The 22522-nt window shown below is 54.4% G+C and overlaps 1 protein-coding gene across 13 annotated transcripts in view; it reads left to right on the top strand.

Annotated features, from left to right (window-relative positions):
* Positions 1-502: 502 nt before the first annotated feature.
* Positions 503-22522, top strand: part of Tle3 (transducin-like enhancer of split 3) — a 38485-nt gene continuing 16465 nt past the window's right edge. For 6 of the 13 annotated variants that reach the window (XM_013012104.1, XM_013012099.1, XM_013012101.1 and 3 more), the window contains exons 1-6: positions 818-899; positions 1439-1539; positions 1737-1800; positions 2392-2436; positions 17587-17649; positions 17751-17825. In XM_013012104.1, coding sequence (XP_012867558.1) covers positions 876-899; positions 1439-1539; positions 1737-1800; positions 2392-2436; positions 17587-17649; positions 17751-17825 — 372 coding nt within the window. In that variant the 5' untranslated portion in view covers positions 818-875. Of the gene's footprint in view, positions 900-1438; positions 1540-1736; positions 1801-2391; positions 2437-17586; positions 17650-17750; positions 17856-22522 lie in introns of all 13 variants that reach the window. The other 7 variants (XM_013012092.1, XM_013012095.1, XM_013012093.1 and 4 more) reach the window with 3 other exon arrangements.

The following is a 22522-nucleotide window of genomic DNA, read 5'->3' as shown; positions in this document are numbered from 1 at the left end:
AAGGAAGAAGGAAGGAGAAGGAAGGAAGAAGCCACAGAGCTCCGGGTCTCGGCTGCGTCTCTTCCCCGCCCGCGGTCTCCAAGCCCTGCTCGCTCCGAGGCAGCCGCGGCGGTGGCTTCGGGCGTCCCTCGCCGGGGACGCGGCACTCGAGCCGGGCGCAGCGAAGATCCCCGTTGGCCGAGGCCTCCCGTGCCCGCTTGGAGTTAGGATGCCCGGGTGGTGGATTTGCACCCGCTGAGCCCAGAGTTGCTCCTCGGCCCTGGGAAGAAGGGCTGGCGGCGGCCGGAACCGCAGGCGCTCGTCTTCGAGGGAAGAGGGGTGTCGGGGCGTCCTCGCCGGGCTTTGGGCCTCACCCCCGCTCCCCTGCGGCTCCGCGCCGCCGCCGCCCCAGAGCCCGTCCGCTTCCTTCTCTGGCCACCCGGCCCCGGCCCCCGCCGCCTCTGGGGTCGGACCCGCGCTCCCCGGATGCCCGGGGTGGTCTTGGATACCTCCGCGCCCTGAGCGGCCTCGGACCCCGCACCGGACTCATCGGAGAGCCCACGATGTCCGCGCAGCCCAGGGCCCTGACGCCGTCCACGCAGCCGGGGAAGGGCGGCCGGCCGCAGCCCGCCGAGCCCTAGGAGCACAAAGCCCGCGCCTGCCGCGGGCCTCGGCGCCAGCCGGCGACTTTGCCGCCCGTTCCGCGGCTCTTTGTCTGCACTTGGGGCGGGCGCCCGGCTGTGGGATTTCCCAGTGAGAGCGGGCTGGGGGGGCCGGGGCCGAGCTCCCGGTTCCCCGGCCGGCCCCCGCTCGGGCTCGGCTCCCCGCTCCCCCGCGCCTCCCCGGCGCGGGCTCCCGGCGCCTCCCCGCCCTCGGAACCGCGACCCCTCCCTGCCATGTATCCGCAAGGCCGACATCCGGTAAGCACCGCACAGTGGGGTGAGCCCGGCCGGGCTGTGCGCCGCGGCCCCGCTCCTCCGGCTGCTCGGTGCCTGTACGGGCGCCGCGCGTTCGTGTGCGTGTAGTTGTTGGTGTGTGTGCTCGTGTGTGTGTGTGTATGTACTTGGGTGCGTGGTTGTGTGCCTGGGCGCGCGCGCGCGTGTGCGTGTGTATACGTGTGCGTGTGTATACGTGTGCGCAGTGCGCGCGCACACACAAAGGGGCGGCTCGGGGGGCGCCGTGGAGAGCCGGGGTAGTTGCGCCCGAGGGGTTGGGGCGGCCTTTGCGGCGGGGTGTGGGAGGGGAGGTGCGCCCCCCTCTCCCGAGCCTCCCCGCCCCCTCCGGCTTGGGAACTGGAGCCCCGGCCGCGGCGGGGTCACGGGGGTCGGGAGGACCTGTGGAGGGTAGGAGAAACTTGCCGGGAAGGGGTCGGGGCTGCGGGGTGGCATTTCCGGGGGGCTCGGGCCGGGGAGTGCGTCTAATATCCCGGCCCTCTCTGTCTGCTCCCCCCGGGCTCCAGGCTCCCCATCAACCCGGGCAGCCCGGATTTAAATTCACGGTGGCCGAGTCTTGTGACCGGATCAAAGACGAGTTCCAGTTCCTGCAAGCTCAGTATCACAGGTGAGGGGCGGGGGGTGTCCCCAGTCCCTGCGAAGCGTAGTATCCTAGGTGGAGGTGCCTCATCTCCTGTAGCCCGGCCTGAGGGAAGTTGTTTAAAATCCCCCCTGGTCTTGGGATAACGAGGTCCCCCTGGGGAGGGGACGGGCCCCTTGCTGTGCGGGCCCCAGGCCTGAGCGGGCCTCCTCTTGCCCTCACAGCCTCAAAGTGGAGTACGACAAGCTGGCCAACGAGAAGACCGAGATGCAGCGCCATTATGTGATGGTGAGGAGGCCCGGAGGGCAGGATGGGCAGGGTGGGGGTCCTTGGGACTTGGCCACAGGGTAGCTGGGTCAGTGGGGCACCCTCAGCCCTCTTCCCTTCTCCATCCCCGGCACCCGCATCCAGGCCGCCCAAGGCCTCTCTGCTCTACCTCGTAGGCCTGTCATTTGTGTTTTGCAGATTTGGGGGTAGGAGGTGGGGGTGGGGAAGCAGCCGGCTCTACTGTGGCTGGGGTGGTGGGTAGGACCTGTAGGCAGGGAATGATGAGCTCCTGGACCTCCTGGGACAATGTTGGGAAACTTTTCTCTGCCTGGGATCTAGCCAGCAGGGATGAGGCATCCTCCTCCCCCCCGGGTGTCTGACCAGTCAGTACTAGGGCCTTCTGAAAGCCCTGAGCTTTTTCCTCTCCTCCCTAAGGGGTTGAGATTTCACTCAACCTTAAACCTCTCAGGGGGTTGACCTGAAACTTCAATATCATAAAACTATAATTGGTCCAAAAACTTCTCCAGAAAGAAAGAAAAAAAAAACCCAACAGATTTTGAAAAACCGAGTGGATTTCTGTGTTTGTTTATGGCTCTTCTTTTTTGCTTTTAGTATTATGAGATGTCCTACGGCTTGAATATTGAAATGCACAAACAGGTAAGTGCTTTTCTCTTTAAGGAATGCATTTCCCAGGGGATGCTCTATGTTTCTCCCCTGCCCCCCATTCTTCTGTTTCTTCTGCTGCTTGAGGGCCCAAATGGTTCCAGTCCTTGAAGCACGCAGGTGCTGAGATTTTGCTGGTTGCTAGGACTGTGGAGGTTTTGAGCTTGTGGAGTTCAGTCCTGGTCTTGGATCTTGGTGGCAGATAAAAGATCAAAAGAGAAAGTTGTACCTCAGGATCTGCTTTACAAACTAGAATCTAGAGTGGCAGGCTGCTTTCATCTGTGCTAATGTAAAATTCTCAAGAGGAAATGCTGGAGGGGTCTCTCTCCCTGTCTTTGACTTGGTGTCTCTCTGTCTCTGCCTCTCAATCTCTCAGTGTTTCTGTCTCTGCCTGTCTCTCACTGCTTTTCTCTCTCTCTCTCTCTCTCTCTGCAAAAATATGATGTCCTGCCTTGATAAGATTAAACTCGGAGGAACTTAAAAGCCAGGCTGAGCTGTCGAAATGTAAGGGAATGAAGTCACTAACGGCTTAATAACATAAGAAGCCAGAGTGGAGGGTAGCTAGCCAGTGTCACTTTGTACATAGGAGACAGCTTTCTCATCTCTTCCTAATTGAAGGTCGTGGTGTCCCCATTTCACAGAAGGAAGCTGAAGCTCCCTGCCCTGGCCTGGCCTGGCCTGGCCTGGCCTGGGGACAGCTTAGCCAAGGAAGCCTTGGAGGCTGAGCTGGCTGGGATTGAGCTCAGCTTTGAAATCCTGAAGTCAAACCAGTTTAGCTAGCTAGTGTGGTGCGCTCTGATGGATATGTAAACTCCCTCCCATTGTCACTCTTGTAATAACAGTCTACCTCAAACCGAGCAAATACAAACACCCTTTATCTGGGTGCCTATCAGTAACCAGTCCAGTGCCGGGCTAGGCTGTGGGAGAGGCCTGTTTGTGTATTTGTGTTCTGAGGAGAGGCTGCCTATAATTTGGCTTGGCCATGATTAGCGGTGACTTGGCACGGATAAATGGCACAGGCTGGCTGTTCTTTTTAACAATTGGTGTTCTTGAAATCTCAGAAGGCTGTTGACTCATTCTAGCCTTTGGTGACCGTGACTTGAATGGATTTTCTGCTCTAAATTAACAAGTCATTTACAAGGTTTAAGTTTTGCTTTTTAAAGTGGGGGGGGGAGAAGGGGACCTGTGGCTGGTGAGGTGGGCAGGTGTCCCTCCCTGCCGCACCTTCCCCTCTGCCCAGGGAAGGAGAAACAGATTCCTGCTTGCTCCAGTGACTTTGGACAGAGCCTTTTTGAATCTGTAGTTTTTGTGTTCCTCTGGGATGGGGGGGTGGGGGCGCCTTGGCCATTGGCTGTTGGGTGAAGGATAGCCAGAAAGGGGCTTGAGTTTATTGGGAAGCCAGCTTGTGACTTTCCGGCTGATTAGTTCTCTAGGAAGGCACAGGAGGGCGGCCATGGTTCTGCTGCTCCTGTCCCCAGGAATAATAAATAGATATTGCTTTGGATGTAAAGTTTCTCCTGGGAGAATATTAGATGGAGGTAGTTTTGACCTCATGCTGGACAGAACTGACCAGGTTTGACTAGCCACAGGGAGAAATATGGGTGATGAAACCTGAGGGGGGGGTGTCCCACGTGTTTTAGGAACCTTGGGGTGTTACGCAAGGTTGCCACTTCCTCCTCTCCCTGCCCCTGCTTAGTATCTTGGGTGTGTTTAGAGAGGATAATTGCACCCAGGTTTAAAATTTATAGCAGCAGTTATTCTAAGAGCTTTGTAATGAAGGTGTAATATGTCTTTGCATGTTGAGGTCTGTGTGGGCGGGGTCCTTCAAGTCTGGGGGTGTGGATCGCTCTTGGCCGCAGGAGGAAGCTACCTCAGCCGGCTGGCCTATGTTCCGCGCTCTCAGAAGGGTTAAACGTCCTAGCACGGTTGGCAGGGTAGTTTGTGTACCCAGAAACGGAGCAGCTGTGTGCGTCTGGGATTTGTGGCCATTCTCCAGAACATCCTCTTAGGAGGAGCATGCCTGGGTTTGGCCACTTTGGACTCCATCCTCTTCAGCCTCCAAGTGATTGGGGAGGGATTCCAGGTCTTCTTTTGACTGGCAGAGAAACTGAGGCACCAGGGAAGCTGAGCCTGGACTCAGATTCCAGCCCCAGCCTCCTGAAAGCAGCCTCACCTTTTTCCTCCAGTCCCTTCCTGGCCCACTTGAGTGTTCCGGGGCTGGGTGAGAAGAGCCTGTGGTAGGGAGAGGAGTGGGGGTGGAGGAAGCCTGACCTAATGGCTTTGGCCACTCCCTAGGTGTGTGAGGTTCTGCAGGCAGAAAACCCCACCACTAATTGTAGTGTGGGCCCTGAGTGCATCTGGGGGGGGGGAGAGGGTGGTTAGGCCTGAGCAAACAAGTTTTATCAGCTGACCTGTTTAGCGGTTGACTTGGTGTTTTATCTGCAGGCACAATCAAGTGACTCGAGTGCTTGAATTATTCATGCAGTGTCCTGCCCTCTAGACTTGACTGTTCGTGTGGTGTGATTAGATCTGCCTGGAACAAACAGGCTGGATGCTTCATCTCTGAGCACAGGGTGGGGGCGGGGGACGGGACAGCCTGTACTAGAGAAGTGTGTGGTGGTCCTGAGCTCAGATTTATAGGAAATGACGATTAGCTGGGAGTCTCCATTCTACCAGACAAGCCCCCAAGTATTAACCAAGGTGCCTCAGGCCAGTTGTGCTGGAAGTTGACACTAAACTGTCTGTGTCTCTCTGTCTCCCTCTCTCCTTTTTCCCCCCGCCCCCCTAAGCTGTTAAACCCCAGAGGAGTAATAAGTGGTTTCTCCTTCTACTCTTCTGCCTCCCTCCTTAATTATGGCACAGCAGAGATTATAGAATCACAGGCCTGGCCTGGAACTTCCAGAGGTCACCGTCTCTTCCAGGCTAGGCCTTTCAGGCCAGGGTGTTTCAGCCATGGGGTAGGGAGGCCGGGGAGGGCTGGGGTAGGGCCAAAAGGGCTGACCTGTTGCTGTCATTTTCTGCCCTGTTCCTACGGTAACTGCCCAGACAACAAGACCAGCTTAAAAAAAAACCCAGCCATGGAGGTACCTGGGCAGTGCCTTGGTGCTGATGCTGCTGGAAGAGTCTGCCAGTCTGACCTTACTCTCTGTTGGCAAGCACCAACGTGTGCAAAGCATGCTGAGGTGTGGGGATCTGGGGGGGGGGTGCCATGCACACTAGGTGCCCACATTTACCTGCTCACCATGCAGTCTTGCTTTCCTTCCCTGTCTGGAAGCTTGATCAGCCCTTTGGCTTCTCATCTGCACTTTTCAACTCACAAGTAGGGAAACTGAGGCATGGGAAGGGGGAAGAGAAGGCCTTCCAGTCCCAGAGCTCTTTTTAGCAAGACTCCAGAAGCCCGATCCCAACTTATATATGGAGGTTCGCACTCCTGCCTGCCCGCCTACCTGATCGCTCCTCCTCTGATCTTTCGCTGGGTGCCAGCCTTCTCTAGCTCAGGACTACTGAGCCCATCCTGTCCTGTCCACCTGGGGAGAGGCCACCACCTCTCAAGACCACCTGCCCCCCCTTTCAGCCACCCCTGTGGGCTCCTTTTGTTCAGCTGATGGTAGACACCCACAGTGTGTGTTTCTTTGTTTCCTGGGCATTGGCTTCTCTAGATGACCCTGGCTATGGGGCAGATGAACCCTTTCCACTTTACAGAGGGAGAGAACAGGCAGTACTAGGACTCAGAACCTTGCATTCTTGATTGCGTTTGTTGTTGTTGTGGTTGTTTTGTTTTTCCCACTCTAGGCTGGTGGTTTACTATGTTGGCTACACTTCCACTCTTGGCTTTTTGCTGGTTCATTGGATATGAGTGTTTTGGATTTGCCTGCCCAGGCTGGAGGCTGGCTTTGAATTGTGATCCTCAGATCTCAGCCTCCTGATGAATAGCCAGGATTACAGGCATGAGTTGTGGTGTGTGTGTGTGTGTGTGTGTGTGTGTGTGTGTGTTGAACCTAGGACCCTGTGCTCTTGTTTAGCTTTTTTGCTGTAGGCTGGCACTTTTCTTCCCCATCCCATGAGGTGTTGAAAGGGGCAATTTCCTGAGTCCTTTTTTGTTTTTGTCCAGCTTGGGAGTTGAACTCTAGGTCTGGGCCCTGTCCTTGAGCTTTTGCTAAAGGCTAGCACTCTACCACTTGAGCCACAGCTCCACTTTTGGCTTTTTGGTGGTTAATTGGAGATAAAAGTCTCTTGGACTGGCTTTGAATCTCAATCCTCAGATGGCAGCCTCCTGAGTAGCTGGGATTACAGGCATGAGCCAACGGTGTCTAGGGCTTTTTCCCCCCCATTTTGTTGAAAGAAGGGAGGCATTCATGGAACAAATTCCTTTTTTAGTATGCAAGGATGTTTTTCTGTGTCTGTACGAAATAAATCCTGGGCCACTGGGAGCTGAAAGGTAACCGAGAACACTTTAACCTGCCTGGCCTCTGAGCGCCTGGTCTCGGTACTCTCCTCTGGTTGGGTGGCAGGGGCAGAAGCTGGTGCTTTGTGTGGCCAGGGGGCCTGGCCACAGCAAGCACTGGGTTCCCCACTCAGAGATAGCAGGCGGTTGAGCCCCAGTTCTGAGGTAGGAAGTGGGGTTTTCATCAGATGCGGCAGACTGCTGGTCTGCACACTGTTTTCTGCCTCCAGTGTCCTCATCAGTGAAATGTTGGGGTGGGGGGCTTGGATTCGTTTCCCCAAATGGCTATTGGAGGGCCTTGGGTGGGGGGTGGGTCACCCAGAGAAATAGGCAGAATAAGTTGCCTGGGATGGGGGAAGGGGGCCGTGGTAGAGAATGATGACCTTCAACCTGCCTGCTTCTCTCCAACTGGGAAAGGGGCGGGGTCTCAGTCCTGTTAAAGTGGGGGATCAGGCCCTCAAGCTGGGGAAGCCACCATGTTCTCTAAAGTGGCCCGAGGCAGGGAACGGAGTGAGGTGGTGACATTTTGAAGCCCCAGCTGTCTCTGAGGCCTCTGTCCACACTTCTACCTTTCACCACGCCACCCTGCTGGGGGGCGGGGTAGGGGGGGCTCCCGCTGTTTGTGGCTCTCCAGGGCTGGCCCCAGTCCATCTGCTGCAGGCTGGGGTGGGGGACACCCCAGGCGGGCATCTGTGGCTCCCCCCCTTCCCCCCCCCCTGGTAATGTGCCGGCTTGAGAGTGGCCTCGTCTCTCCGTCTCATCCTGGTAATTCCCTAATGACTGGGTCTGGCCGGCCCTTCCCCCAGGTTTAATTCCCATCCGCCCGGGCTCTCCACTTCACTATTAATGATAGCAGCCAGCAAAATAGCTTTCAACACGCCATTGACAGCCTGGCTTAAGAGCTCACTTGAAGCGGTGCTAGACGGCTAGAAGCACCCATAATTGTGTGCAGAGCAGGGCCTGCTCAAGGGCCTTGTTTTTATATGCTTAAAGGCACAATATGGTGTTTTCAACAAATGCTCTCCCAGACACTTCCAAGGGGCTTTCTTCCTTTCTCCCTTTCCTCTTCCCGCTTGGCTTTTTTGTCTCTTTCTCTTGTCTTTCGAAGGCAGTGTTCCCCTGGGGTTGGATCTTGGGGACCGCCCTGCCTCCACCTGTCTGATTGGCTGGTTGCTCTGATTTGTTGTGCGCGTGTGTGTGTTCATGTGCCAGTCCTGGCGCTTGAACTCGGCGCCCGGGGGGGAGCTGATCCTGAGATTTATTTTTTATTTTTATTTTTGGCTCCAGGCTGGTGCTCTCGCATTTGAATTACTTCCAGCTTTTTTGGTGCCCCAACTTCACTGCCTGGGCTGGCTTTGACCATAATCCTGAGATCTCAGCCTCCTGAGTAGCTGGGATTACAGGTGTGGGCCACCAGTGGCAGGTTTTGAGGCACACCCCCTGTGCAGTAATGGAGAATGCTCTGTTCTCACCAACCCTAATTTTGAGCTTTTTGTCCGCTGAAGATATTACTCAGTGAGCCAAGAGGGCTGGGGTCTGGGTTGTGGGGCTGCCTGGTGATGGGACATGGGGGCGGGGGTGAAGGGGGTCAGGTCTGTGTGTTAGATTCCCATGGGCACCAGGCCCTATCCTGGTCAGCGTCCAAGAAGAAGAGTTTGTTCTGCAGACACTGAGCCTCCTGCCTGGAAACCATGAGGGTAGGTGGGGCAGGGTTTGTGTCTGTCAGTGGGGTCCTGCCAGGCTTGGAGATGTTGAGGGCTGTATCCTGGAACTGGGGGCTCCCTTCTCTTTTCCCAAGCTGGGCATCATTATGGGGTCCCTTTGGCCAATGGAAGCAGAATCAACCTGTGAGAAGGGTGGAGTGAGGCCAGAGAACCTTGGAAGCCAGCTGCTCCGGCAGGGGGTTGGAACCTGGGTCGGCCTGGTATCCCCCCCCTGCCCCCTATGTGAGTGATGGACCCATGTGACGTGTGAGTGATCGACTTCACCTTCCTGTAATCCCATGGGAGCTTTTACCGAGAAGGAAGTGGCTGGAAAATGTGACCTTGCAAACACACTGCACTGTAAAAATATCCATCACATGCAATCCTTGACACCCGCCCCCCCATCCTGAATCCTGGGAGTGGAGTTCTTGGGTACCCAGCCTGTGGAGCACTGGCTTCTCAATTTGGGTGTGGGAGAGGGGTAGAAAGGGTCAGGCTGATCCCTGCAGACCACTAGGGGCCCTGGTACTGCTGTGTTCATTGGGTCCTTGGGGATGATGGGTGGGGTGTAACGGGGCAGTTTCTGGCCCTTCCTGACTGCAGGTAGCATTTGTGTACTCTTATGTAGAAGGCTGCAGAAGTTGTGATTGCGGGAAGGGCAGCTGATGCGTCTGTGCCTTTGTTTGGAAAGTGCCTTTCATGTATCAGAGCGTTTGTTTTTCCTTTTTTGTCCCACATGCTTGTAGACAGTTTCAAGTGCAAAGGGGACTGGGATAAGATGGAGGGGGAGGGGCCAGGACTGAGGAGGAGAAGGTGAGCTGGGCCTGGTGTAGGATTGGGGGGGGGGAAGGAAGGGGAGGAGCAGGAAGCTCCGCCCCCTGGGCTATGTGTCTGAGGCTCACATCTCACAGACAGCTGGTTCTCCCCATTGTGCTGTAAGGCACCTTGGGCAGGGCAGGGACCTCCCCATGCCCATCAGTCCATACAGGTGTGTGACTGTAGGGCTGGATAGGAGCTCATCCACCCAATCCTGCCCCAGAGAGAGTCCTCACTCCTCTGCTGACCGAGGCGGGAAGAGGAGGAAGATCAGCACACCACAGGTAGAGGGACAGTACCTCCACCATCCTGGCCTCTGTCCAGGAATGGGGCAGTCACAGACTTTAGAGCACCTGCAGGTGGCAGTGTGTTCTGGAAAGGGAGGGGGGCAGTCCTCCTATTTGCCCTAGGAGAGGCCTGTCCGTGCCTGCTGAGCCCCATTCATCAGTCCTGGGCATGTCAGAGGACCTAGGTGACAGTACTGCCTCAGAGGAACTAAGGTGACAGTACCCTGTCTCTGAGGAACTGAGGTGGCAGTACCCTGTCTCAGAGGAACTAAAGTGACAGTACCCTGTCTCTGAGGAACTGAGGTGACAGTACCCTGCCCTCATTGGGTTTTCTCAGGGTGCACCATGTTGCCTGAAGCCAGACTCTTGATGTTCACCCTGACTGTGGGTCACCCAGTACCTATGTATGTCTCCCTGGAGGAACCCTAAGGGGCTGTGTGGACCCCTCTACTTCCTACACGGGCCTGCTCCTCGCTATGTGGGCCCATCAGGGGACTTTGGCCTGACCCCATTTGTCATGTCCGTTAAAGGCACAGAGGCCCCTTCCAGGTCTGTGATGGGAAGGGGCAGTGGGTAACGGCTCTGGTAAGCACAGGCCCTCGTTCAAGTTCATCCCCAACAGGCAGTTCAGAGTCCTGGGTTCTGAAGTGCCAGGTTTTAGAGTTGCACAGACAAGGTTTTGTGTCGTAGATCTGCCCTGGGGTGACCTGAGCTTTGTAACGGCATAGTAATAATGGTTGTCACAGGAGTAGTAATAACAGTTGTTACAGGGATTGGGTAGTACTAGCCATGGGTCCCCTCAGTACTGGCAGGCTGTGGTCACAGGAGATGCAAACTGGGACAGACATTGAATGCTCAGTGATGCACAGGGGTTCAGACCCCCAAGCCACTCGGCATAGCCTCCACCCATGACTTGAAACCACCGGGGGCCAGGCTATCTTACAGTCAGGAAAGTTCCTGCTATACAGCATTCGTACTGCCCGCCAAAACTCAGAACTTTGTTGATGCCCTCTATCTCAAATACTGCCCATGTCTGGTTCATTTTTCCCACAGCACCGCCCAACTCCTAGCTAAAGAGCCACTGCCTTCCCATAAATCTCAGACTTCCACTTCGGCTGCATGACCCAGGGCAGCTTCTGGCCCTCTCTGGGCCTTGTATTCCATCTGTAAGAGGAGAGGTTGAATTGAAGGTGTTGGTCCTTTGAGCCGAGGTGGGCTGGAAGGGAGGGGAGAAGATGGCAGAAGACAGATTTCTAAATAATGAAGCTTGATTTCCATAGCTTCTGGAATGCCCCAACTTCTTCAGTTCTTATTTAGGGGAAGTGTATCCTCTCTGATCTGTGTGTGTGTGTGTGTGTACTGGGGCTTGAACTCAGGGCCCGGGCATTGTTTCTGCCAAGGCTGGTGCTCAACTACTTGAACCACAACTCCACTCCCAGCTTTTTTGTGGTTGATTGGAGAAAGGAGTCGCAGGGACTTTCCTGCTTGGGCTTGCGTCGAACTTGCTCCCATCCTGAGCAGCTGGGACTTACCAGCATGAGCGACTGGGGCCTGGCAAGCTCCCTTTTTTAAGCTGAAGGAGAGATGTGTTCTGTGGTTGTGATTGAGGGTGGCTGGACCCGTCAGTGTGTTCTCTGCTGGACTTCACCTAGTGTTCTCAAAGCGCCTTGTCCTCAGATGTCCTGTTCCTCCTTTCATTTGTAGCCCCGACCTGACCCCCAGAATTTAACGAGCAACCCCTGCGACTGTAATGTGACTCTCACAGCCTGTGGAGGGCCAGGGAGATTTGCATAATGCTCTGAGGGGGATTAGGGGAGGGGGGAGTTGCCATGGCAACCCCTCAGGGATGAATTGAGGATTTTTCTTCCTGGCAGGAGTTGGCCAGTAGAGTCTGGGAAGGTGGGGGAAAGAGGGAGGGGGTTTCTCAGAGGGGGGTTGGGTGGGAAGGTTGGGCAGGGGGGGGCACCTGGGATGAATGGCCAGTAGAAGGGGAAGGTGTCCTCTGAACAGCTTGCTCTGTTCCCTCCCTACAAGCAAGCTCTGTGAGAGCCACCCCCCTCCCCGCATGGGGGGCGGGAGCCAAGCTGAGTTTAATGTGTTTGGGAACCGAGAAATTAAAGTGAACAAATATTTAAAGATTATTGGATCTTGTTAACAGGGAGCCTGGTGGATGGAGACTGAGAATGTGAGAAATGAAAGTCTTAAGAGTCTCAGAGCAGCGGCGGGGGCCATGTGTGGGAAGGGGAGGGAATGTGGGCACCAGCCAGGCCTGGTCCCCCACCCCTTCCGGGGGAATGGGGTGTGCCTCCGCCATCCTGTAGGTGCCCCCAGGGCAGAGCACTCGGTGCCCACACCCCCTGTCTCCTCTCTGGGTCTGCCTTTCCCCATGTACCCATGCCAAAGCAGGCTCCGGCAAAAGGCACGGGGGTTGGCACACAGGGTGCCCATCCAGGCCAGCCTGAATCCCAGGAGACAGATGGCCAGGGTCAGCCTGAGGGCTGAGGCATGAAGAATTCAGCAGGCTTCCTCTGCAGGCATGCATCTTTAATGATGACGTCGTAGTCGTCTGTAATCTGACCAATATGTCAGTGCTGGAGACAGACCCATCAGCCAGCCCTGAAACTCAGCCTCTCCCCATCTGGGGCCTAGTCTCTAGGACTGCTAGCTGGTTATAGCGGCCAGTAGATGGGGCCTGGGAACCCCTCCCTGGCTTTTTGTTGGCTGTCTCCCCCTTGTCTCCCCTGGATTTTCTTTTCTGGGTTGATAAATAATTACTGGCTGGGTCCAGGGAGAAACTGGCAAAGAATATCATCTTAGTTGATCATTGACAAGCTATTGATTTAGAATCTCCTAGGAAATAACACTGGAATATTTTTTGAAGTTAAAATTGCCCAAACAACATTGTTCTGGAATCTTCCAATATTTGGTGCCTGGTTGATGGTAGTGCCTGGAAACAGGAGAGGGAGCTTCTTATAAAGCCCCAAAACCTCAATCCTTCCTGCACCTCTGATTTTAGTTCAAAATGAAGTAGATTCTCTAGGTGCCAGTGACTCACGTGTAATTCTAGCTACTAAGATCTGGAAGATCGCAGTTCAAAGCTAGCCACAGGCAGAAAAAAAAAAACATCCTTGTGACTCTACCTCTGTAATAACCAGCAAAAAGCAGAGCTGGAGGCTTGGCTCAAGTGGTAGAGTGTGAACAGAGCAGGCCCCGAGTTTAAAGCCCAGTACTCCCCCACCCAGTACTCCCCCACCCAGTACTCCCTTCCCAGTGCTCCCCTCCCCCCATCCAGAATGAAGCAGATGTACTTCCACACTGGAGTTGTTAGGGGATGAGGTAAAAATCCAGTTTCAGATCTCTGCCTCCCAGACACACAGGATTCTAGATCTTGAGGCACAGAGCCCAGGGCCTATTTTCCAAGGCTCTTGGCATGTTAGATAGAACTGGGATGGGAACCCTGTCTGCCCTATGGCTGCAAAGAGACAAGGATCATCTCATGCTTTTCCCTTCTTCCTCATCCATCCTCATTTAGAACTGGAGCCTCTTAGCAAGGGGCATGGGGTGCCCCTTGCCCCCAGCCTGACACGGAAGTGCTTCCAGGTAAGAGAAGCTTGGTGAATGCAGGGTCCTCATCTCCATGTGTCTCGCTGAGTCTGCCCATGTCACGTGCAGCTTTGCTGTTGGACAGATTAGAGTAGTCCATGCCCTGAATCCAGACCCTTGGGCCTGGCTCAAGGGTGGTGCTCTACTGCTCGAGCTATACCTCTACTTCTGGCTTTTTGCTGAGTCTTTGGACTTACATGAAAATGTCATGGACTTTTCTGCCCAGACTGGCTTTGAACTGGGATCTTCTTCAGATCTCAGCTCCTGAGTAGCCGGGATTACAGGCATGAGTCACCAGTGCCCATCCCTGTGGTTCTTTTAAATTCCCATCATGGCTGTTTTATGGAGCTGGATGGAGGGAGCTGGTGGTAGTTTCTCAGAGCAAGTCAACAAGCAGTCCATGAAATGGGGGAGGAAGGGATGTTCTGGAGCTAGGATTTAGACTGAATACATTACTGGCCTGGTCCCTTTTGCGTGTATTAGAAGCCCACAGGAGAGAAGTGATTTGCTTGTGGTCTCCATTGCCACACATCCATGTAGAAGCTGAGCTGGGAACAGAAGCCAGGTCTTGTGTGTGGCTTTGGACTGTAAGACGCACTTTACCACTATGAGCCACAGCTCCACTTCTGGTTTTCTGGTGGTTCATTGGAGATAAGAGTCTCACGGACTTTCCTGCCCGGGCTGGTTTTGAACCTCAATCCTCAGATCTCAGCCTCCTGAGTAGCTATGATTACAGCTGTGAGCCACTATCAACCTGTTGTAGGATGCTCTTTACAGTGACAGGATTTCCTCTCGCCTGGTTTAGGTTTGGCTGAGATTAAAAGGAGTGTGTGCTCAGAGTCCTCAGGTGCTGGGTGAATTAGGTCATACAGGTGCAGCACCCCAGGTATTGGTCAAAGTGGCTGTAAAGTGTGTTATGTTGCAGGAAGAAGTAGGTAAAAACTGGGTAGGGGGGAGCTGTGACTCAGCCTGTAATCCTACCTATCAGGAGGCTGAAACCCAAGGATCAAAGATGAAGGAAGGGCCAGCAGCAAGCAGTATTTGGGGGTGAGGACCAGGGACAAGCTGTCCACATGACTCCAGGATGGCCAGAAGTCAGCCACAGCGCAGGGGGATCCTTACCGTATGGGAGGCGTCTGCATTCAGAAAGTTCCAGTAACCCAGGCTGAGGGTGTGATGGTCAGAGGGGAGTAGAATGAGGTGATCCACAGACAGGTCACACTTCCTTTGGGGAGATTATGGCTTGCCCCCACATCTAGGTCTCAAATGCCATTATTTTCCCCCCACCATCTCTATGGCAACACAGGGCAGGTAACATTCTCTGCCCATCTCCTCAGAACTGCTTCCTCCCAGCCCTGTGTATGAGTTACTCCTGACAACGGCGCTGCCTTTGAACCATGCTTCAAAAGCATCTCTGAAAGGCCTCAGCAGGAGGCCAGACTCTCCTCCTGTCACCCCTGGGGGCTTCAGAAGTCCTGCCTTGTAGCCTGGGTGGAGGGGTGTGTGGAGGAGGGTCTCCTGCACCTCCATGTCCAGGCTGATTAACCGATTTCTGCTCCGTGGACAAGAGTTTTCCCCGCATGCCTTCATCCAGTTCCAGTTTGTGATGTGTGACCTGCCTCCCTGTGCAAATCACTTTGCCTTGATTCTTTTTTTTTTTTTTTTCCTGCTCTTCCTTCTTGTTTGGAGCTGATGCTTTGAGGCTGTTTGAGTTGGACTCAACACTGTTTGGGCAGCTGGTCTAATCAGAAGTGCTTGTCGATCATTAACCTCGACAGTCATTTGTCTTTCAAAAAGATATTTTTCTCTGAGCTCTCTCAAAACACCCCAAATTGGCTGGGAGTCATTGAATGGAGTTGCCTAATGAGTTGTTGAGCCTCAGTTTCCCCCACTTAAGACATAGAGATTGTAATGGGTGTGTGTTTTCAGGAGTTTTCTGTTACCTGTCTTGATGATTGTTCTTCATTTTGGGGGGGGGCTGGTCCTGGTGCTTGAACTTAGGGCCTGCACACCATCCTTCATTTTTCTTGCTTAAGGCTGGTGCTCTACCACTTTTGGCTTTTCGGTGGGACTTTCTGGCCATCCTCTTATCCAACCTCCTGAGTAGCTGGGATTACAGGAATTACAGATACCATTCTTGTTAAGCAGTAATTCTCTCTGGCCACCTTCTATGATCAGTTTTCCTCTCTGTCTGCCACCACCCTCAAAAAAAAAAGTCATTCATTCTTTGGCTTTCAGAGTAAGCAGAGCCCCCCCACCTCAGGGGCTTAGTTCTTGTGTTTTGGGGGAGACCAAGAAAGGATTATTCACAACACCACACGAAGACAGACTTAAAACCGGCCAGATGGGGTTTGCATGCATTTGCTGTATCCCACTCCACGCTCAAGACCTAAGGACAGGAAAGTTCCCGTTATTATAAAGATGGCATGTAACCCTGGCTCCCCACCTGCTGGTCGCAGCTCCTGCGATCTTGAGCATCAGGTGTGTCTCACTTGGGCACAAGAGAGGAGGTACTCAGGCCACCTTCCCCATTGTCTGGTTGTTCCTGTTTCTTGTGGCCATTGGCAGTGTCTGAATCAGGCCGTGAGCTGCCCACAGGGCTTCTGAGCAATTCAACCATAGTCACTTTGTGGCCTGGGTATCCAGCCTTGGACCACCAGGCCAGACCCTGTGTGTGTGTGTGTGTGTGTGTGTGTGTGTGTGTGTGTGTGTTTTGGAGAGAAGGGGGGGTCAGCTCCCTTTTGTTTGCTTCTAAGGTTGAGACCCTGACCTATGACCCGTTGCCTAGAGGAAATAGATACCCTGACCTCTGACGTATCACCTAGAGGAGAAGTAGACCAGGATCCAGCAGGCCAGGATCCCTTGCTTACCTCCAGCGTAGGAGGTAGAGGGTTCAGGCCCTCCCCTCAGGGCCACAGCCACAGGACGCAGGGTGATGAGCAAAGTCTTTCAGGTTCCTCAGTTCAAGGCCTGCTCCCTCACTGTCTCTGTTTCTCTCTTAGTGCTGGTCCTGGGGCTTGACCTCAACCAGGGCCTGGATACTGTCCCTGAGCTGCTTTTGCTCAAAGGTGGCCCTCTACCACTTGAACCATAGCACCACTTACAGCTTTTTTTTTTTGAGTAGTTTATTGGAGATAAGAGTCTCTCTGATTTTCCTGCACGAGCTACCTTTGAGCCAAGATCCTCAGCTCTCAGCCTCCTGAGTGGGTAGGATTACAATTGTGAGCCACCAGTGCCCAGCCTGCTCTTATCTTCCCTCCTTCCTTCCCTCTCCCTCCCACCCCTCTGCTTCCCTCCATACTTCTTCCTTCCTTCCCTCCCTCCTCCTCTTCCCTCTAATTCAGAAGCATCATCTTTCCTGGCCGGGGTGGAGGGGAGTTGGCCCTGAGAACTTTCCCTGAGGCCCAGACCAATTAGATGACACTATCGTATTATAAGTGCACCGGGCTGGATTTCCCATCCAGGATGACTGGGTGCACACTCAGCGCAGATTGCTGCAAGGCCTTTGGCCTGTTGTCATGGTTTTGTCTAGCAAAGATCGCCCCGCGTGCTGAGGGCAGCTTTGATGCCCATTCTGACACGCAGCCCGGCCTTTCCCATGGTGCTGGGCCCTTCTCTCTGCACTCAGTGAACCATGTCTCATACTCGAGACCTGAGAGCTGGGTTTGCAGAGAGCTCTGGTTTTCTCCAGAGTGGCCTAGGAAGGCTCCATATATGTGCAGGGTTATTTAGAGAGCTTTAAGACCGGATGTTGCTCTTGCAGGATGGGTAGCATGTGTATGGGAGGGACAGGCAACATGGAGGCAGAGAGGGAGGTATTGAAAAGGAGGAAGCCTCCTGTCACGGGAAGGCCCTGGAGGCCATGAATCACTTTCCACGTGTGAGGCTTGCTCAAGGCTACCCTTCCCTGTGCTGTGCAAGGTGTTCACCCACTCTGGTCAGGTGGAGCCCCATGCCTTGCTACCAGTCTGCTTTTCCCTCGTGCCAAAAGGGCTTTTCTGGAATACGGGGTGGTTTTGTTTTGCTTTGTCTGGATTTAATGGCGAGGGAGACGGGGTTCCCCCCCATCCATGGATAATCTGAATCAAAAGGGGAAGACCCCTGAAAGGTGGTACGCGTGGTGGCTGGGGAGTTGGCCGAGCTCACTCCAAGCCGTGGCTTTGGTTAAGACTGGAGAGGGGAGGGGTCATGCAGTCCCTCAGCTCACGCTTGAACTTGCGACTTCGATGTGTTACCTATGACCTACGTCACCCTCACGGGGACTTTTTTTTTTTAATTTCCCCTTCTGCAGACAGAGATCGCGAAGAGACTGAACACCATTTTAGCCCAGATCATGCCTTTCCTGTCACAAGAGGTGAGGAGTCTTCTCTCATAGTCTACCCCCTCCCATGGCAGTCCCCCCTCCCCGCCCCCCATGGATGTGTCTAACCCAACCCCCCCCATCCGTTTCCCCAGCACCAGCAGCAGGTGGCTCAGGCGGTGGAACGCGCCAAGCAGGTTACCATGACGGAGCTGAACGCCATCATCGGGGTACGTGGACTCCCCAGTCTTCCATTCACCGTGTGTATAGCCCTTTAATTCCTCTCATGTACTGAAGCAGAGATAGACCCTGACTTTGGCTGGCCTCAAAGAATGGCATTCTCCTCCCCCCCTTCCCCACCCCACCCCCGCCCCACAACTTCCTAAACATCCTGGGAGATTGTATCTATTTGGGAGGTCTCCCCAGTAGCACCCCCAATTGCTTCCTAGTCCCCAGTGTAAGTCCTGCCATTGAGGAGTGGGGGTGCTGGGATCACCCCAGCCCAGGCCAGCTGGGCCTCCTCAGCCTCCCACCTTCTCCAGGCCTCCTGCTCCCTCCCACCAGTGGTCTGCCCTTCTTTGGCTGCCGAGATCAGAGCTGTCTCTGTTCACTGTGTGCACTGTGCTGCGGAGTTGTGGGTTTGGGTCTTGCTGTCCCACGCGCCAGGCTGCATGGCTTTCTCACCTACCTTTGTGAATTCCAGAGGGGGCCCCCTAGACATCACCCCAGCCTTCCAGAAGTCCCATTCCAGCCAGACACGGGACAGACGGTGCTTTGCAAGGCCCATGGCCACCTCATCAACTCATCAGCAGAGACTGGGCCCCATGGTGGCCCCTCTGTGTGTGTTTTGCTTTGCTTTGTTGAGACAGGGTCTCACTTGCATAGCCCAGGCTGTGATCCCCAGCCCTCCCCTGTGCTGGGATTGTAGAAGTGTGCCATCATACCTGGTAAACTTGGGTATTTAGACAGACCCATTGTTGTGCTGTGAAGCAAAGAATATTGTTGATATTTTCTTTGTGACTTTGGGGCTGTAGCTGTCTACCTTTTGTTCCTAAAATGAGTCTGGTAGGAAGGATCCATTACAGCTACCTGAAGGAGCCCATGAATACTCAGCTCTGTTCCTTAGGCCAGGCAGTGGGACTCAGGGTCTGCTCCAGAGGCCAGGAGGCGGGGTTCAGGGTCTGCTCCAGAGGCCAGGAGGCGGGGTTCAGGGTCTGCTCCAGAGGCCAGGAGGCGGGGCTCAGGGTCTGCTCCAGAGGCCAGGAGGCGGGGCTCAGGGTCTGCTCCAGAGGCCAGGAGGCGGGGCTCAGGGTCTGCTCCATAGGCCGGGAGGTGAGGCTCAGGGTCTGCTCCATATGGGGCTCAGTTTTCCAGGTTGGCTGAGGCCCCACCCACACTCATACATATGGTGATACTGGTGTCTTTGTATCCTTTGGTTCTCTATAAGGCTATTGGAAGGAGCAACTGAAGTCTGCCTCCTGCTCACAAACCAGGACTCAGACCCCTGTCATAGCTGTGGGACTTTACAGAGGGCCCCTTCATCCCCAGACCCCACTCTGTAGCTGTGAAAGGAGACTGGGGACCAGACAGAGTCACAGGACACTGGTGGATTCCTCCCTCTGACCCACTGTGGGAACCCAGGATGGTCACTGCCTGGGAAGGCTTCTAAGGCTGCTGTGAGGGGTGGAAACAAGTCACGCCGGGCCTTGGTGGGGTGAGGAAGGGGGACCTTGCCTACCCTGTGGGGTGGGAGCAGGAGAAAGTTGGTGTGTGTGTGTGTGTGTGTGTGTGTGTGTATGCACGCACTGCTTCTAGGGCTTGAACTCAGGGTCTGGTTCTCTCCCTGAGCTTTTTGGCTCAAGGCTGGTGCTCTACCACCCCTTGAGCTGCAGCTCTACTTGTTATTTTTGATGGTTAACAAGCATCTTATGGCTTTCCTGCCTGGGCTAACAGTGATCCTAGATCTCAACTTCCTGCGTAGCTGAGATTATAAGCCTGAGCCGCTGGTGCTGGGCTACAAGGAAGGGTCTGGTGCTGGAGAGGAGAGTCCATTCTACTGTAATGCTGAGCATCCCCAGCCCGCATCTAGCCAGGGTTCTTCGCCTGTTTCACTGGAGACTTGGGACCAGACAGCTCTTTGCTACCTTATGTACTGAAGGATATAGTAGCATTCCTTGCCTGACCCCACTGGCTGTCAGCACCCCCATGCACACACATGACACCCCACAGAAGCTGATTTGAGTTTGGATCTAGCCCAGGGCCCTTGGTTTGGAGATGTGTTCAGTTACCAAACCGACCAGATTCCCAAGGCTATCCTGCCTGCTCCTTACCTTCCAAGGTGTGGCTTGTGTCCCAGTACTCTGTGGCATTGTGGTGGCGGACTCAGGTGTAAGTGGGCACACGTGCCGCTGAGTTCTCTTCCAAAATCCTTTCTCCGCAACCCCTTGCCTGCACCCCTCCAGGTCCCCCTTAATATCACCGGGATGAATTCTTCACCCCTGTGGTGGCTACAGGTGGGGTCCCTGCCCCCTCTCCCTGCCCAGCCTTCCCTTTTGTAATTAAAAATCCTCTAATGGAAATCATTTTCATCTCAGTGGTAAGAAGGAAGTAAAATTGGGGCGGAAGGGCCGCTTTTCCTCTGGGGATTATTTAGGGAAGTTACAGGTGTGGCCAGGGCAGCCTCTCAGCGATGCAGTGCTGGAATTCAATTAAAGCTGGCCAGTGTGGTCCGCCTCCCTCACTGTCAAGGTAATTGCTTCTTGACTCCAAGGGAAGGTGGCGGTCACCTTTGCCCCGCTGGGCTCTGCTGGGCTGCTTGAGGGAGAGGCGGCCGCCCTAGCCAAGGGCCTTGCTTATCTCCCATAAAAGGTAGAGAAAAGCAGGACAGGCCTTGGTTTCCCCATTTGTGAAGGATCGGGGAGGACCAGCCAGGTTTTGTTCAGCATGGTCTGCTCCAGTTCATTTGTTTTGGGGGAGCAGTGGAGGAGAGAGTCTCTTAGAATACACACTGCTGGAACCTAGTCAGTCAGCCATGCCTACCGCATGGAAGCAGATTTCCATGGGGAAGGCAGACCCGAAGAGTCTCTTCCTTGGGGGCGACGAGCCCTCAGCTGCTGGGAACCACATTATTGGAGGGGCCTTATTGAGAATTCCAAGCTTCCTGAGTCCCAAAAGGGGCCATCCAGCTTGCAGGAGGCATTAATGAAGACCCTGGGAGTTGACCACTGGCCTGCGGTGGTCAGGAGTGGGGGATGGGGTGGACGGAGAGTGGAGATCTGCTTCCCTTGTCCACTGATGATCAGGTCTTCGTTCCCTGAGAACTGTTGGCAGATAAGATGGTGTAAGGCCATTGGTTTGATCTTTTTCTCTGGAGCGGGAGGGAGAAGAAGAGAGAGAGTGATAGCATCACAAACTAAAGGTTCATGGCAGTTGTAAGTCTGGTGTTCACTCTAGGGGTGGATGAGCTGTCTGATCGCAGTGGTTGGATTTCCCATGATGATGGTACAGAGGCTGCCGCCACCAGGCAGCGGTGGTGCAGAGGTGGTGCTGGAGTCCGGTCCTGGCTCTGGTGGCCACTGGATTTTTCCAGCCCTTAGAACCTGTTCTCTATCTCTGAATGGAGGTAACAAGGGTGGTGGTGAGCAGTACAAGCTATTATTAAGCCCAGAAAAAGCTTAGATCTGTGTAGAGCCCTGGGGACCACTGAACTGTGTGAAAAGAAATAATTGGAGCCCTGAGCTGGCTCCATGCCCGGGGGAGGATGTGTTTGTCATGAATTGTGTGGGGACCCTTGTCTTTGCTTGCTGCTTATGGGAGCTCAGAGCCAGGAGTTCGAGGTTAACCCAAATAAATCATCGGGAGCCTTGGAAACGAAGCATTCTCTCTGCTGCTTCTTGTGAGTGGACGCATTATCTCCTGGGCTCCAGGGCTGAGGATGAGGACCTGCATGTGCCCCAGAGGACCTATCGGCGATGTGTTTGTGTTCTGACATGAAGAGCTCAGGAAGAAGAAGCAAAAAGATATGAAGGGCTTAAGTTCCAGACTCCCTGCACACACGCACACACGCACGCACTCACCCCAGCCTCCACTTTTGGAGGTTAAGGGAAGCCTGTGGACTTCCTTTAAGATCATGGATGGAGAAAGGCCTGTCCCGGGAGAAATCCAGGAAGGTGGAGACAGCTGGCTTCAGATTGTTTATAGGTGGCCATTCCTGCTCCTCAGAGAAAGCCCCCCAGTCAGGGGAAGAAAACAAACCTGTCTTCCTCCCACTGGGACCTGGGCTGAGTTGGAGTCCCTCATGCCCTAAAGACAGGATGTATGGCAGGGGAGAGAGAAACAGCTTGAAGGTAACTGTGACAGGCTTCTCCCTCCTAGGGCTGGAACATGGATGGATTAACAGTCACTGCAGGCTGACCCTAGCCAGTAGGGCCAGTGTTATCAGAGCCTGGCCATACACAGAGGCAGAAGAGAGACTTGTCTGCATGGAAGATCTACCTGTCTTCGATACTAAGGCAGAGGTTTATCCTGCCAGTCTTGGAAGCCATTGTTTGCTGAGCAGCTACTGCGGCTGCTTCTGCCCCAGGATTCTGATGCTGGCTCGTGTCCTGGGGGTGCTGAGCTGGCTCCTTCCTTTGCTGATGAGTCCTATTCCCAGGAACCCATCTAGCCGCCTCTCTGCTCGGGCCTCAGAGATCAGCGATCATCAGTTACCTTTGTGCAGGGCTCTCTGTGGATTTATTTTCCCTGCTTGGCATTTATACACTTCTCCAGCATTTTGTGTGTTCATCCAGAAAATGGGTACAGGAAACATGCCAGGTGCTGGCACGGTCAAGCAAGACAGGGGCTCCGTCTTTCTGGAACTCACAAGTTGCCAAGCCTGCATGAATGGCTTTAAGGAGCATCCATTTCTCGCGGTGTGACCCTGGGA

This window comes from Dipodomys ordii, unplaced genomic scaffold (genome assembly GCF_000151885.1).
Source record: "Dipodomys ordii isolate 6190 unplaced genomic scaffold, Dord_2.0 Scaffold15, whole genome shotgun sequence".
NCBI classification, from domain to species: Eukaryota; Metazoa; Chordata; class Mammalia; order Rodentia; family Heteromyidae; genus Dipodomys; species Dipodomys ordii.
The sequence above is the reverse complement of the archived record's forward strand: the minus strand, read 5'-3'. Positions and strand labels throughout refer to the sequence as shown.